Here is a 12,881-nt window from a genome sequence, read left to right on the forward strand (position 1 = left end):
AGAGAAAAAAAGCAAATAAGCGGAATCAACAGCTATGTTTTAAAAAGCGTAATTCGGGAAAAGAACAGTCCTACTTGGGAGGCATCCACTCAGCACTTTTCTCCTGCTCCTTATGAGTCAAAGGAGACCATTTGCTCCTTTCCCTTGTCAAGGCCAAGAGAAGGGGCTGCAATCAGAAGCCCCTCGGCGGGTATGTGCAGGGGGGAGACACTCATTCCCTGGCCCTTCTCCCATCAAAATCAACGGGACTGAATTCGGTTTGTGTGGAACGAGAGAAGGGAGTCCAGCCAGAAAAACACTTTGGCTGCAGCATGTCTCCCTGCCTCTCACAGACTCCACAGCAGACAGAGAAGGGGCATGTATCCTCCCCCCAGCCCAGTGCTTTCCCTTCACAACTGTGAGCATCATGACAGTATTATTCATCGGCATGAATGTTTGATCCAGAGGCAGCTGGGGCTCTGCAGGCGGGCTGGAGTGAGACTAAGCCCCACGACTCAGACCTCCTCCAGAGGGATCCTTCACAATTCTGGGGGCTGAAGAAGGGAAACTGTCACAGTCTATCATGATGACCCTATCCAGAGGTATTGTCAGACAGAGCCCTAATTTAGAAAGCCAGAATCTGGTGCTGGGCACTTTGGGCAGACGAGGGATGACCTTGGTGTACTGCCCCACTCTGATTCACAGCCTTTCTACCTGAGTGGTGATGCTGACTTTGAGATCTCTGAGATGTAGATGGCTTGGATTCCTCAATATCCACGCCAAGGTTCCCTCCAAACCGCACGATGTTTGGACTGCTGACATGACATCTATGCAGCTGTCCCAGAATATTTTGTTGCCACACACAAGGGAGTTGCCCATACTCTGCATTATGCTGTTCCGATCAAATACAATATGGTTCGGAACTGGGCACATTTCAATCAAGCCTACTGTCATGATCTGGTAGGTTTTAGTCTTATGTGAACTTGGAACTGAAAAGCTGGGAACTCCATCCAGATAAGACCGAGGTGCTGTTAGTAGATGATGAAGCTGATCAGAGAACTGGGATACAATTTACTCTGGATGTGGCTGTATTCCCCACCCCTCACCCCTGCCTAAAGGAGCAGGTTCACAGTTTGGGAGAGATGCTGGATCTGAACCTACAGTTTGATGCTCAAGTCCCATATGTGGAATGTAATGCTTGCAGTCAAATCTGGCTGCTTGACCAGTTTAAACTCTTCCTCAAAATCCAGCCACAATGATCCATGCTCTCATCACCTTCAGGACAGATCACCTTAATATGTTCTACCAGCACCTGAGGACTGTGAAGAAACCCCAGTTAGTTCAGAATGCAGCAACTAGATTGCTTTCAGGTATGGACTAAAAGCAACACATTATAACAGTACTTAAACGACCTTCACTGTTTGCCTGTTTGTTACCAGCACCAAATCAAGTTGCTGGTTTTAAAATGTAAGGTCTGATACAACCTGGGGACAGAGCACTTGACAGATCATTGTTCCCATATATGCCTGCCCCCCCCCCAGTGGTTAGGCCATCTCAGAAGGGGCTTCCTAGCCATCCCCCTCTCCCTTCTGGTACCAGGCTAAAACTCCATCCCTCTAACTTCTGCAAGCTTTTAATCAGGTTACTGCTGTTGGTCTTTATCCCCCTCCCTAATATAGTGAAAGCTGAACTGTTGTTTTTTTCTTGGTTTATCGCTGCTGTTGCTTTTAAATTCATTTTAGGGCCATTTTGACTTTTTGTATCAAGTATTGCATCTTTTATGGTGCTGCAAACTACCTCGGGTATGAAAGGTGATACAAGCACATTTTAAATCTAATTAAACAAATGAATCCTGGTCACCACTACAGACACTAGGACAGGCTCTTCAGTCCCAGTTTGAGCTACTGCTCTACATTTGTTTTCGAATTAGAAATTACAACGGATAATTCATTCTACTGTAAACCATGCTCACCACTTGTATGGAAGCTGGCAAAGAAAAAAGTGTCAGAAATTTCAAGAACTCTCCGTTTGAATTTACCTTTAAAAGATCATCTCTGAAGAACAGAAGCTCTTACCTTCCTGAAACTACCAGAGTCCCGTCATCCAGCAGGTAATCCTTCACGTTCTGTGGCAGGGGAAGTACGATACTGGAGGAACAACAACACACAACTTTATGACAACACACACACCAAAAACATAGCACAACTCCCTGTGATCTGGGCGATTACTTGTTGCTAGTCTTCTGTTCACAATATCATCTTTTTAAAAGACAAAAAAGGAGGAAAATCTCATTTTGTTCTAAAGATTACAACAAATATGACAACATACACAGATATGTATGTATGTATGCACGAATCCATGCATGGATGTTTGAATTTTTTCTACCTAAGAAGAGGCTTGATGTAGTATTTGCAAATACTGTTCTAAGTTTACTCATGGGTGTCAAGTCTTGAGGCTTGCGGAACAAATAAGCAGGATACTTCCTAGCCAGCTCTTCCAAACTCAAAGCTCAAGAAAACCCCCACCTGCCAGTGACTCTCTCTCTCACCTGCGGATAGTCTGGTTCTTAAAACGTGGGTACCAGAAGGAGAACTGACAATTCAGTACCTGCTCCTTCTTCATCCTGCCTCTTAGTTTACAACGTCTTTGCAACATGCAAGACTCGATGTCAGTTCTGAAAAAGGAAAATGATAAAAGTTAAGTGATTCCTAAAATGAATACAAACTTCACCCCCATACTAAAAACAGAAAGGAGGGAGATACAAGCATGCTTTTAATTTAGGCTCCAAACAGACATTCTGACCTTCTGTCAAACATGCAGAAGTAGCAGCCAGACCCTACATGAGAAAGAACAAACCTACTCCAAAGCCATGTTGCCCCACTTGACTCCAAGAGCCCTCCTAGAAATTCCTCTCTCCCAGGAAGAATGAGCTGGTGTAGACAGTTTCGAGGGCTTGCACATAGCTGAAGGGCTCTTTCCTTGCAAAGCCCATGCAGCTGCTCTAGCCCTCCATCTCCTTTCTCTGAGGAAGGCAAGGACTATCACAGCCTAAACAAAAGATCTTTTTCCTGTGGCACTCCATCACTGCTGAACAGGCTGCCCTGTGAGGTGTGAGCTGCATCATCTTTATTTATTTCCTTCATTTATACCCCTGCTTATCTCCCCAATGGGGATCCAAAGTGGCTCCTCCCCCTCCATTTTATGCTCACAACACTGTGAGGTAGGATAAGCTGAGAGTGTGTAACTGGTAAACATTTATGGTAGAGAGGCCATTTGAACTTGGTCCAAAATTCTTAACTACTATGCTACATTGGCTCCTGCCTGTGTCCAGAAAAGTTTGTTTAGCCCACACACTTCTATCGTTCTGCAAAATGCACAAAGCAGAATTGTTCAGGAGAGCACTCTTGTGGAGGAAAGCTGTAATGTCCTGGACCTGCTCAGGAGGTGACCTCTGTTAGTGACGTGTTTTTCCTTCCAGTTCTTCAGTCCTATTCCCACTACATTATATTGTTTTACTTGTAATCTTGCCATTAGACTCAAAAATTTGTTATCATAATTTGTAATTTGCTTGCTGATTCACCGGTTAGTTTCTTTTTATTATTTATTTTTATTTATTTTAAAAGAAAATAAACTTCATTTTTTTTGTTTTTAATGGTTTTTAAGATATGTTTTTAATGTTAGCTGTCTTCGTACCCCTGATGAGGGCAAAAAGGTGAAATATAATTTTTGCAAATACATAAAAATTAAAAAAATAAATGGCAGGGTCAAGGATACATATGCATACAGTTACACCATAAAATTCAAATCTATTCCAGAGACCACTCACTGGTTCTTCTCACTAACTCTCACTAACACTTGTAATAGCTAAGAAATCTCCCAAACTGAGACCTCTTAAAGAATCCCAGTTCAACAGTTTTCTGTAATTGTCTGATTTTGTCGGTAAGCTGCTCTGAGTCTTTAGGAAAACAACTACAAAAGTATTTTAGAGGAAAAAATTAAGCATACAAAGTCAAATGCTCTTCTAGCACTCACCAAACACAATAGGACTAGCACTCGCCCATTTCCTGCCTCCTTCTCTCCTTCCCACCCTCCAGCCAACCGATCTGCCCCTCCCCAATTCAAGTTTCCATCTTTTCTCTCTACCCAGCTGCACAGGCTGAGTTCCTGGTCAAGCTGATTTGCACAATGGTGAACCTGTCGCAGACTTGGCGAGGGCACCTCATTTCGCCCTGTACCCCCTTGCCCCACACTACCTCTTTCACTCCTCCTGGCAAGCCCCCCTTTCCCTGCTTCCTTCTCTCCTCCCTCCCTACCAGCCTACCTTTTATCTGCCTCATCTTCAACTGTATTTACTTCACTTATACACCAATGGAACTAAAGCATCGTTCTCCTCTCCCCTGTTTTATCCTCACAACAGCCCTGAGAGGGAGGTCGGGCTGAGTGTGACTGGCTCCAGGCCCCCCAGTGGGCTTCCACAGCACAGCAGGGATTCCAACCTGGCTCTCCCACGCCGGCCTTTGTGGGGTGGCCGCTCTTGAACAGTGACAAGCAGCCCCTGTGAGCTCTCCCTCACCGGCCAGAAGAGCCCTGGAAAGGGCCTGGCCCACCCAACCCCCTGCCTCTGCCTGACAGAGAGACTTGAAGGCGAGCTGTACTGCTGCGGTTGCCTAGCAACAGCCACTGAGGGCATGCCTTTCCTGAAGCTCCGCTCCTATTCTGAGGGGAGTTAACCCCCCCCCTCTACTTTTCCTTAAAGATTTCGGCCTTTCCTGGTTTTCCGGGCCGTCTTGTCCGCCCGCAGCGCCACTTTGGACTGAGGCGTGCACAAGGCGAGCCCCGCTGAAAACCAGACCGAGCGAGTAAAAACATTCGCGGTCCAGGAGCGCCCCCGGCAGCCATTCAGACCTTCCCCACCTTATTTGCCCATTTTGCGGTCGCTCTCCGGCGTCTCCCACATCCCCGTCTCAGAGTGCCCAACCAATCGAAAGCGAGGCGGGACTCCCAGCCTTGTTCCGATAGGGCCAGGAACTGACAGACGTGATGCTGACCTATCAGGAGTGGCTCGGCCGACTTCCGGCGTCTCTCAGGACTCAAGCGGGCTGAGGAGGGGCGCCCTGACTCGCGCAAGCGCCCGCCTTGGGAACCGAGCGGGTCTTTGAGGCGCTTCTACTACAGACCAACATGGCTGCCCGCCTAAAAGTAAGGGGACTGAAACCTGTCGTTAATAGCCGACTCTGGTTGGGTCCGTTGCATGACGAGCATATCGCTGGCCCAATCAAAACAGGGGGTTGGCTCTGGGCGAGAAGGCGGGAGAAAGCAAGGGAAGTGGGTCTGGATAGTTATCGGAGTCGTCAGAAAATGAGATTGACAAACAGAGCGACCAATCAGACTATAGGTCGTTCGAAAAGCGGGAACCTCCGCCGCAGAGTAAGCCGCAAATGAAGCAATCTGGCGGCTCTCACGGCCAATGAAGCAATACGTTCGCCATAGCGTTTTGTTTTCTTTACTTCGGCAACAGATCTCGGATATAAAACTCGGAAGGCCCCTCCCTTCGCCACACGCTCGCGGTGAGAAAGGAGGGCCTGCCCCACACTGCGCATGCGTCACCTCAACCAAGTCTTCCTCCGCGCGTGAGGGAATGAGGGGGTCTTTCCCGTGGGCGTCGGGCGGGGGACGGAGTCTGCGCCCCGCATTCGCTGCCTGCCTCGCCGCTTCCAGCCAATCGGCAACTCTGTTTCCCTGCCTCGGACACGAAAGGCCGTCAGGAGGCGAGGGCCTCGCGGGGACCCGCCAAATCCCGCGAGATTAGGGCGGGGCTCTGCTGCAAGGCCTCAGGAAGTAGGCGGGGCTTAAAATGGCGGGCTGCGGGAAGGAAGGCTGGAAGCGGTTGCCGCTGGGGGCAGGCAGGTGGCTGGACAGCTCCGGAGCAGGCCCCAGGGCCCCTCGGGGACGAGCCACGTGACGCCTGTGGGCGCGGGGAGAGGGAACGTTTCCCCTCATTTACTGGAAGTTGACCAGAGTGAGGCCTGGCAGGACGCGATTCAGGACTCCCCCCTCGTGTGAAAGATTTTTGCAGGACGTCTTTAAGTGTAGGAAAAAGTCAGGTTGCATCTGACGAAGAGAGCTGTGGTTCTCGCAAGTTTATGTCTCAATGAAGTCGGTTAGTCTTAAAGGTGCTACTGGACTCTTCACTATTTTGCAACTACAGACTAACACGGCCAACTCCTTAAGGACTCCCCAAAGTGATTTCCCTGTAAAGGTAGTAGAAAACAGGGCTTCCCCTACCTGCAGCTGTTCGGCCCACCAAGGCTCCTTCCAGGCTGCTGCTGCTTCTCATTACAGAGCCGTGTCAGGCCAAAAGCAGCCCTTCCAGGAGGGGTTATTTGGCAGAGGCTCTTGGGATTTGTCCGTATTTAAATAGTTTGAAATAGTGTGGGTTCCCCAAGGAGTCCAGATACGGTCATTTTCTAAGGGTGCTGAGATACTTTTGATGGTGATCATTTTACGGAATCGCAATTCTCAGGATGTATTGGTAGGAAGCCAAGGTCCACTCACCAAAGGGTGTAGTGTCGGTGTGCTGAATGAGAAGCTCTCAAGATCCAGCCACGAAGTTCCTCTCTTTCTCTAATACTTACTTACAGGTGGCTTTCCTAGTTTCCCGTTGTATTCATTTGGAGATTTTTTAAGGGGGGTGGTGGAGGAGGAATTAAGAACTTGGAGAGGCTTTTAGGATTGCCGGCAGCTCCTTTCCCCCACTTGCAGTGCCTTGGGACAACATGTGAAGGAATGCTGATCTGTACTGCTCAGCCCACCTGGAAAATGAAATCCCAGATTTCTCCCCACATCTTTCAGAAAGTGGCTGGCAGCAAATAGGAATCCAGCCAGACATCAAGAAGTTGGCCGACAGCCATCAGTCATGAGGGTCTGGATGAACTTATGCCCAAGATCCATGTATTGCATGCATAAATCATGACTATACCAATGTAAACGAGGTTGCCCTGCCTGGAGTTCTGTTTGGATGTCCCAATCATTTCCTTGTGGCTTTGGCGAGCATTCATTGATGATGCATTTACGTGATAGCGGATTAAAGGTCAAGAAGCAGAGTACTGGAATGTCATGATTCATGTTTATTTGCTTTTTAAAATTTTGAAACCAACCTTAACAAGATGCCCACTGTCCATCACAGCCAGAAAAGAACGAAAGTGTGTGCTGCATCATTAGCAAGGTGTAAATACTGCGTCTAATATGCAAACACCTATCACAGGTTGTGGCTTTATCTTTTAAAACATTGCAATCACCTGCTTGGTCTTTTCTGCAAAGAACTGCACAAACAAGTTTTGCGTAGCTTGTTAGTTTCAACACTTCCTAGACTTTGATAACCTCTGTAGCTACTTGCCTGTTGTAATGATTTGGAGTTGTTTTTAACCTTGGCCTTTTGATCTTCAGTTCAGCTCCTCTTTATGTTTCCTTAAACTTTCACCTCAGGAGGGCCCAGGTCGCAGCATTCCTTATATTTTGATACACACAGAGCTTCAGGTCTTGTCTACTGTATGTACCTCAAGAACACCTTCACTTTCTTTGTGTAACCTATATATTGCTGCTTCCCGAAAGGTTTCTGCTGCCACCAAAAGCCTTTTGCTTTATATCTCTTCTCTTTAACTGGTATTCTAGGAAGGTTTATTATAGGTGGTAGTTTGACAAAACAGTCAGCATATGAGGGTGGTTATGAGGTAAAAATGGGATCTTTCTTGCTTCAAACTAGAACTTCTTTATAAGTACGTAAGTGTGGTGGTTGCAGAGTATTGATAAGCATAACATTTATTCTATTATGAGCCTTACTTAGGTGCAGTGCAAAGAAAGAAATCAATTTCCCTAATTTTTACAGAAAATGAAAGGAGCAGGAGTTCGGCAGAGAGAGGCCTGCTATGATGAGATTCTGTATGTGAATATTGAACTCCTTGGGTAGTTTCTCCTGCCATCCATTAAATTCTCTCTCTCCTCCCCCTTCTCTATTTTTCTATAAAAATGAGGTACTTGAGCTTTCTTCTCACTGTAACTGAGGAATTGAGCTCTAACTGTCAAAAGCTTCTACTGGAATAAATGATGTTAGTCTTTAAGGTGGAATAAATGATGTTAGTCTTTAAGGTGCCACTGGACCTCTGTTTTCTTTTGCTACAATGAACTAAGGTGGCTGCCTCACCAGATTTCTGCAGGACCGTCTCGCCATTTTGAGTACTAGCCCCAGTAGTTAAGTGGGACCTTCAGTATCATACAGTGGCTCTCGCAGCGCCGGCTTGTGGGCTTCCCTGTGCCAGCTGACTAGCTGCTATTAGAAACGAGACGACGGATCCTTGGTCGGATCCAACAGGGGACTGCTCTTCTTGTGACAGAGCCTGCCCTTGGTCATCCGTGAAGCACCTTTAGCCATTTGCCCTTCAGTAACAGAAAAAGCAGACTAGTTTAAGGCGGTTTTAAGAGATCCATGACTACAAGTAATGGGCTCCTCTTTAGCACATGGGGCATTGACCCAATGTCAGCTGAGGGGTTTGGCCTGGGCCCTGGGAGAACATAAATAAAATAAATCCTGAGTTCTCTAATCCCATTGGGAGGCTGCTGTGCATGTGCTATCCTCATGCCTGCTATCAAAAGAGAATACCTAATGGTGCTCTCATCTCTTCCCAAGTCCAACGTACCTCAGGCAGTGCTCGTATAGATATTTAACAAGCATACACAAGAGGAAGGATTTGTGGGGCAGTCGCCTCTTTCCAGCACTGTCTCAATTGCTTCTGACTGAACCCTTGTCTCCCTACCTGGTCACCATTTTTCTCCCTATCTGACCCCTGCCAGTATTTACACACCATTTGCAGTTGCCATAGAAAGTTCCAAGTGCAGAGTTTTTGTGAAGTCTGTGCTGGTGCTGATACTGATATTAATTTGGGAGGGTAATCCCCACCCATATTTGCCAAACCGTAAATGGTAGTTGTGGATAGCACTGTTGTGCTGATTTGGCTATTCATTCAAAGACTATTACATACAATCATGAATGTTCTGTGTCTCCTTGGTGGTGGTGGTTATAAACTCTGGAGAGAGGAATTAAAGTGATGAAGGAACAGGATTCTTGAGTCCTGCTGAGGGAGTAGTAATATCCTAACACCTGTGCTGGCTCTTAGACTTCATGCCTTTTGCCATCTGCACTGTTTTCAGTAGCCTGATGTGCAGAAATTTAGCTGGTGAATTTTGAGGAGCATTTAGTTAGAGTGGTGGAGACCCAGTTTGGTGTAGTGGTTAAGAGCAGCAGGACTCAGATCTGGGGAACTGGGTTTGAGTCCCCCCTCCTCCACTTGAAGCCAACTGGGTGACCTTGGGTCAGTCACAGCTCTTTCAGAGCTCTCTCAGCCCCACCCACCTCATAGGGTGATTGTTGTGGGGATAATAACATCACACTTTGTAAACCGCTCTGGGTGGGTGTTAAGTTGTCCTGAAGGGTGGTATATAAATTGAATGTTGTTGTTATAAACCTCAGCTGTTTCTGTGGGTCAGGCTGCTGATGGGCCATGGGGCAGATCCGGTAAACAAAAATTTCTGTGATGGTGGGGGTGGGGTGGGAGTGTCTTTGCCGCTCACAGATTGTTACTTGCACTTAAGAAGTAGAGCCAAGAAAACCTCTGGGATCCTTCTTGCTTAAAACTAGAACTTTATAAGTATGTAAGTGTGATGGTTGCAGAGTACGGATAAGCATATTGGTTTCACAATAGTTCTTAAGCTTGGTGGTTTCAAAAACAGTTATAAGAGAGATAAAAACATACCTTGTCACAAAGACTTATTTCCCACACAGATCTTCACTAACAGAATAAACACTCCTCTCAGCCACACGTTCACTCACCTTGCCTGACCTAGATAGAAAGAGATCCTTTCAGATTTCCACCAGTTTTCCTGACTTAGGCAGAATAAATACTTTCTCTTGAGATACACACAGACAGCTTAGGCTCCCCACAGTTTGCCTGACTTAGCAAGAATGAATACTTTTTTCACAGCAATCTGGCTAAAAATTGCAGTTCGCTCAACCCCTTCAGGGACAGCTATAATCTACCCCACTCATCCATCCACCCCCCTCCCTTCTTTCCTCAAAGGCCTGCATTTATCCATAAAAACGAATATGAGAAAAACCACATTCCAGCAGAAATAAAATACTCAAACTTCTTCATGCGCAAAACGTTATGTTCATTTTGTGCAAAATTTGAAGAGTAGGAGAAAACTGTTTTTCAAGGCTGATCCATAAATTCTCAATTTTGAGGTTTGATTATAGGAAATCGAGCTCCGGGTGAAAGGATCCAGTTTGCGGATGTTCCATTTGGCTTCTGAATAGCTTATCGTATGGAACAGTGGCCTTCCTTATGAGTAAGCCTGCCAACATGCTGCTTTCAACTCATGAGTAGGTCCCTTTTAGTGATGTGGATTTCCCAGGAAATTTTTCCAATTCAAATTTAAATAATTTAAATATTTTAATAATGTTAGCAAAAGAAGGCAAACACACTGGGGTTTGTCCATGCTTCATGTCCCGTATTTAGCTCTTCTAGCTTGATGGTTTTGTGGCACAACAGCTCTGACAACTATAGATAAGCAGAGACTATATTTACATATGTGGGATGGAAAACCTTCCACAGAAAAACTTAGCCTTGGAAATCCCCCCCCCCCTTCCCCAGTCCCGCTTGTCCCGTTGGCAGGGAGTGTCACTCAGTCCCACTCTTGGAACAGAACCCGCTTTGGCAGCAGTCTGGAGCCTGCCAGGGAGCACAGCATGTTTCCCAGGGCAATCTGGGGTGCTTCTGCAGGAGTGGGCCCCCTTGGCAGGGAAGCCTGCTGCTCGTAATGGAGCTCTTCTCAGACTGCAAATATTCTGCCTCTGTTCTTCAAGAGAGATCTGCTAGCTGGAAGCCAGCTTGTTTTCAAGCAGCAACTGGAAGCTCTTCCTGCCAGCAGGTTTCCTTGTGAGTAAACAGAGTGAATTGCACACAGTAGGCCGAGCTATGCTTGTCCACATCATTCTTTTGCTTTCATAGAATTGTAGGGTTGGAAGAGACCGCCAGGGTCATCTAGTCCAACCCCCTGCAGAGTGCAGAAAATTTACAACTGCCTCCCGCCCCACCCCACTGACCCTTGCTCCATTTCCAGAAGATGACAAAACACCTCCAGTATCCCTAGCCAAACTGCTAGGGATTACTTCCTGACCCCAAAGTGGTGATCGGCATTACCCGGGGCATGCAAGAAGGGGCCTCAAGAACTAAGCACTGATGTAGCCCTTCCTGCCCACCCTCATGATCTGCTTGGATTCACAGAATCAGCATTGCTGTCAGACGGCCATCTAGCCTCTGCTTAAAAACCTCCAAAGGAGAGCCCACCACCTCCTGAGGAAGCCTGTTCCACTGAGGGATCACTCTAACTGTCAGGAAGCTCTTCCTGATGTTTAGCTGAAAACTCTTTTGATTTAATTTCAACCAGTTGGTTCTGGTCTGAGCTTCTGGGGCGGTGGAAAACAACTCCACGCTATCCTCTGTAATGCAGCCCTTGAAGTACTTGAAGATGGTTATCATATCACCTCTCAGTCGTCTCCTCTCCAGGCTAAACATAGCCAAGCTCCTTCAACCTTTCCTCATAGGACTTGGTCTCCAGACCCCTCACCGTCTTCGTTGCCCTCCTCTGGACACCTTCCAGCTTGTCTATATCCTTCTGAAATGGTGGTGCCCAAAACTGGACACAGTACTCTAGGTGAGGTCTAAGCAGAGCAGAGCGATACCATCACTTCTCGTGATTTGGACTCTCTGTTTCTGTTAATACAGCCCTAAACCGCATTTGCCTTTTTAGCTACCACATCACACTGCTAACTCATACTCAGTGTATGGTCTACTAAGACCCCTAGATCCTTTTCGCACATACTACTGCCAAGACAAGTCTCCCCCATCCTACAATTATGCATTTGATTTTTCCTTCCCATATGCAGAACTTTACATTTATCTCTGTTGAAATTCATTTTATTTGTTTTAGCCCAGTTTTCCAGCCTGTCAAGATCATCCTGTAACCTGACTCTGTCAGGGTAGTATTTGCTAACCCTTTCAATTTAGTATCCTTTGTAAATTTAATAAGCTTTGCGAGTGTCAAGAGCTGCAATCTGCCACCAGAATATGAGAGCTCAAGAACAGATAGCATGCTCCATCTCCCCTTAGGAGAAGCACCAATTGATGCAAAGGTGCTCTTGTATGGTTGCCAACTTCCAGGTGGGGACTAGAGACTTCCCAGCATTCAACTGATCTCCAGACTACAGAGATCAGTTCTCATGGAGAAAGTAGCTCCGTGGCAGTATACCCCACTGAGGTACCTCCCCTGCATCTGTAGACATTTCCCCAAGCCAGAGCTGGCAACTCTATGTCCTTGGCATCTGCAGGCGATGCTCTTGGCATCCAGTGCTGTTCTTTTATTTTACATCACATTAACTCTATCAAGAAGATATCCTGTGTGAAATCAAAAGGAGCTGCTACACCACTTCATTTTGGAAATGGCTTGCATCTGTAGCAGGAATTGACTATCATCCCAAAATCTCTTAAATGAATATTTTGTCCAAGATTAATTGTTGAATAGGGCATTCAAACAGTGCAGAAGGTGTTGCAGTAGCATCTAAACTGCAGATGTGTATAAAATAAAGCTGCATATGCTGATGGTCCTGTTGAAAATGGGATTTTAACATTATGATGCAGATTTTTGTGCAAACTGTTTGCCATCTCTCCATTTGTTGGATTTTGAGCATTGCTTTCAGCTGACACTGTACAGGACTGCACTTTGCCCGAGGTCATTGTCCCAAAGGAAAGTGCCCGAGGGGGGCCTTCTGTTCCTGGCTGCTCAGGTTCGGA

At 46.5% G+C, this 12,881-nt stretch overlaps 2 protein-coding genes across 4 annotated transcripts in view; one reads left to right on the forward strand and one right to left on the reverse strand.

Annotated features, from left to right (window-relative positions):
- CDC123 (cell division cycle 123) overlaps positions 1–5,734 on the reverse strand; it is a 29,279-nt gene extending 23,545 nt beyond the window's left edge. The window contains exons 1-3 of one of the 3 annotated variants that reach the window (XM_054988276.1): positions 5,587–5,734; positions 2,528–2,653; positions 2,055–2,126 (exon numbers count right to left, since the gene is read on the reverse strand). In XM_054988276.1, the coding sequence (XP_054844251.1) occupies positions 2,055–2,126; positions 2,528–2,653; positions 5,587–5,672 (284 nt within the window). In that variant the 5' untranslated portion in view covers positions 5,673–5,734. Of the gene's footprint in view, positions 1–2,054; positions 2,127–2,527; positions 2,654–4,300; positions 4,418–4,893; positions 4,982–5,586 lie in introns of those variants that run through there. The other 2 variants (XM_054988277.1, XM_054988279.1) reach the window with 2 other exon arrangements.
- NUDT5 (nudix hydrolase 5) overlaps positions 5,059–12,881 on the forward strand; it is a 46,442-nt gene continuing 38,619 nt past the window's right edge. Inside the window, exon 1 of the mRNA XM_054988280.1 lies at positions 5,059–5,178. Coding sequence (XP_054844255.1) covers positions 5,161–5,178 — 18 coding nt within the window. The 5' untranslated portion in view covers positions 5,059–5,160. The remainder of the gene's footprint in view (positions 5,179–12,881) is intronic.

The sequence above is a fragment of the Eublepharis macularius genome, chromosome 9, assembly GCF_028583425.1.
Source record: "Eublepharis macularius isolate TG4126 chromosome 9, MPM_Emac_v1.0, whole genome shotgun sequence".
Lineage (NCBI taxonomy): Eukaryota > Metazoa > Chordata > Lepidosauria > Squamata > Eublepharidae > Eublepharis > Eublepharis macularius.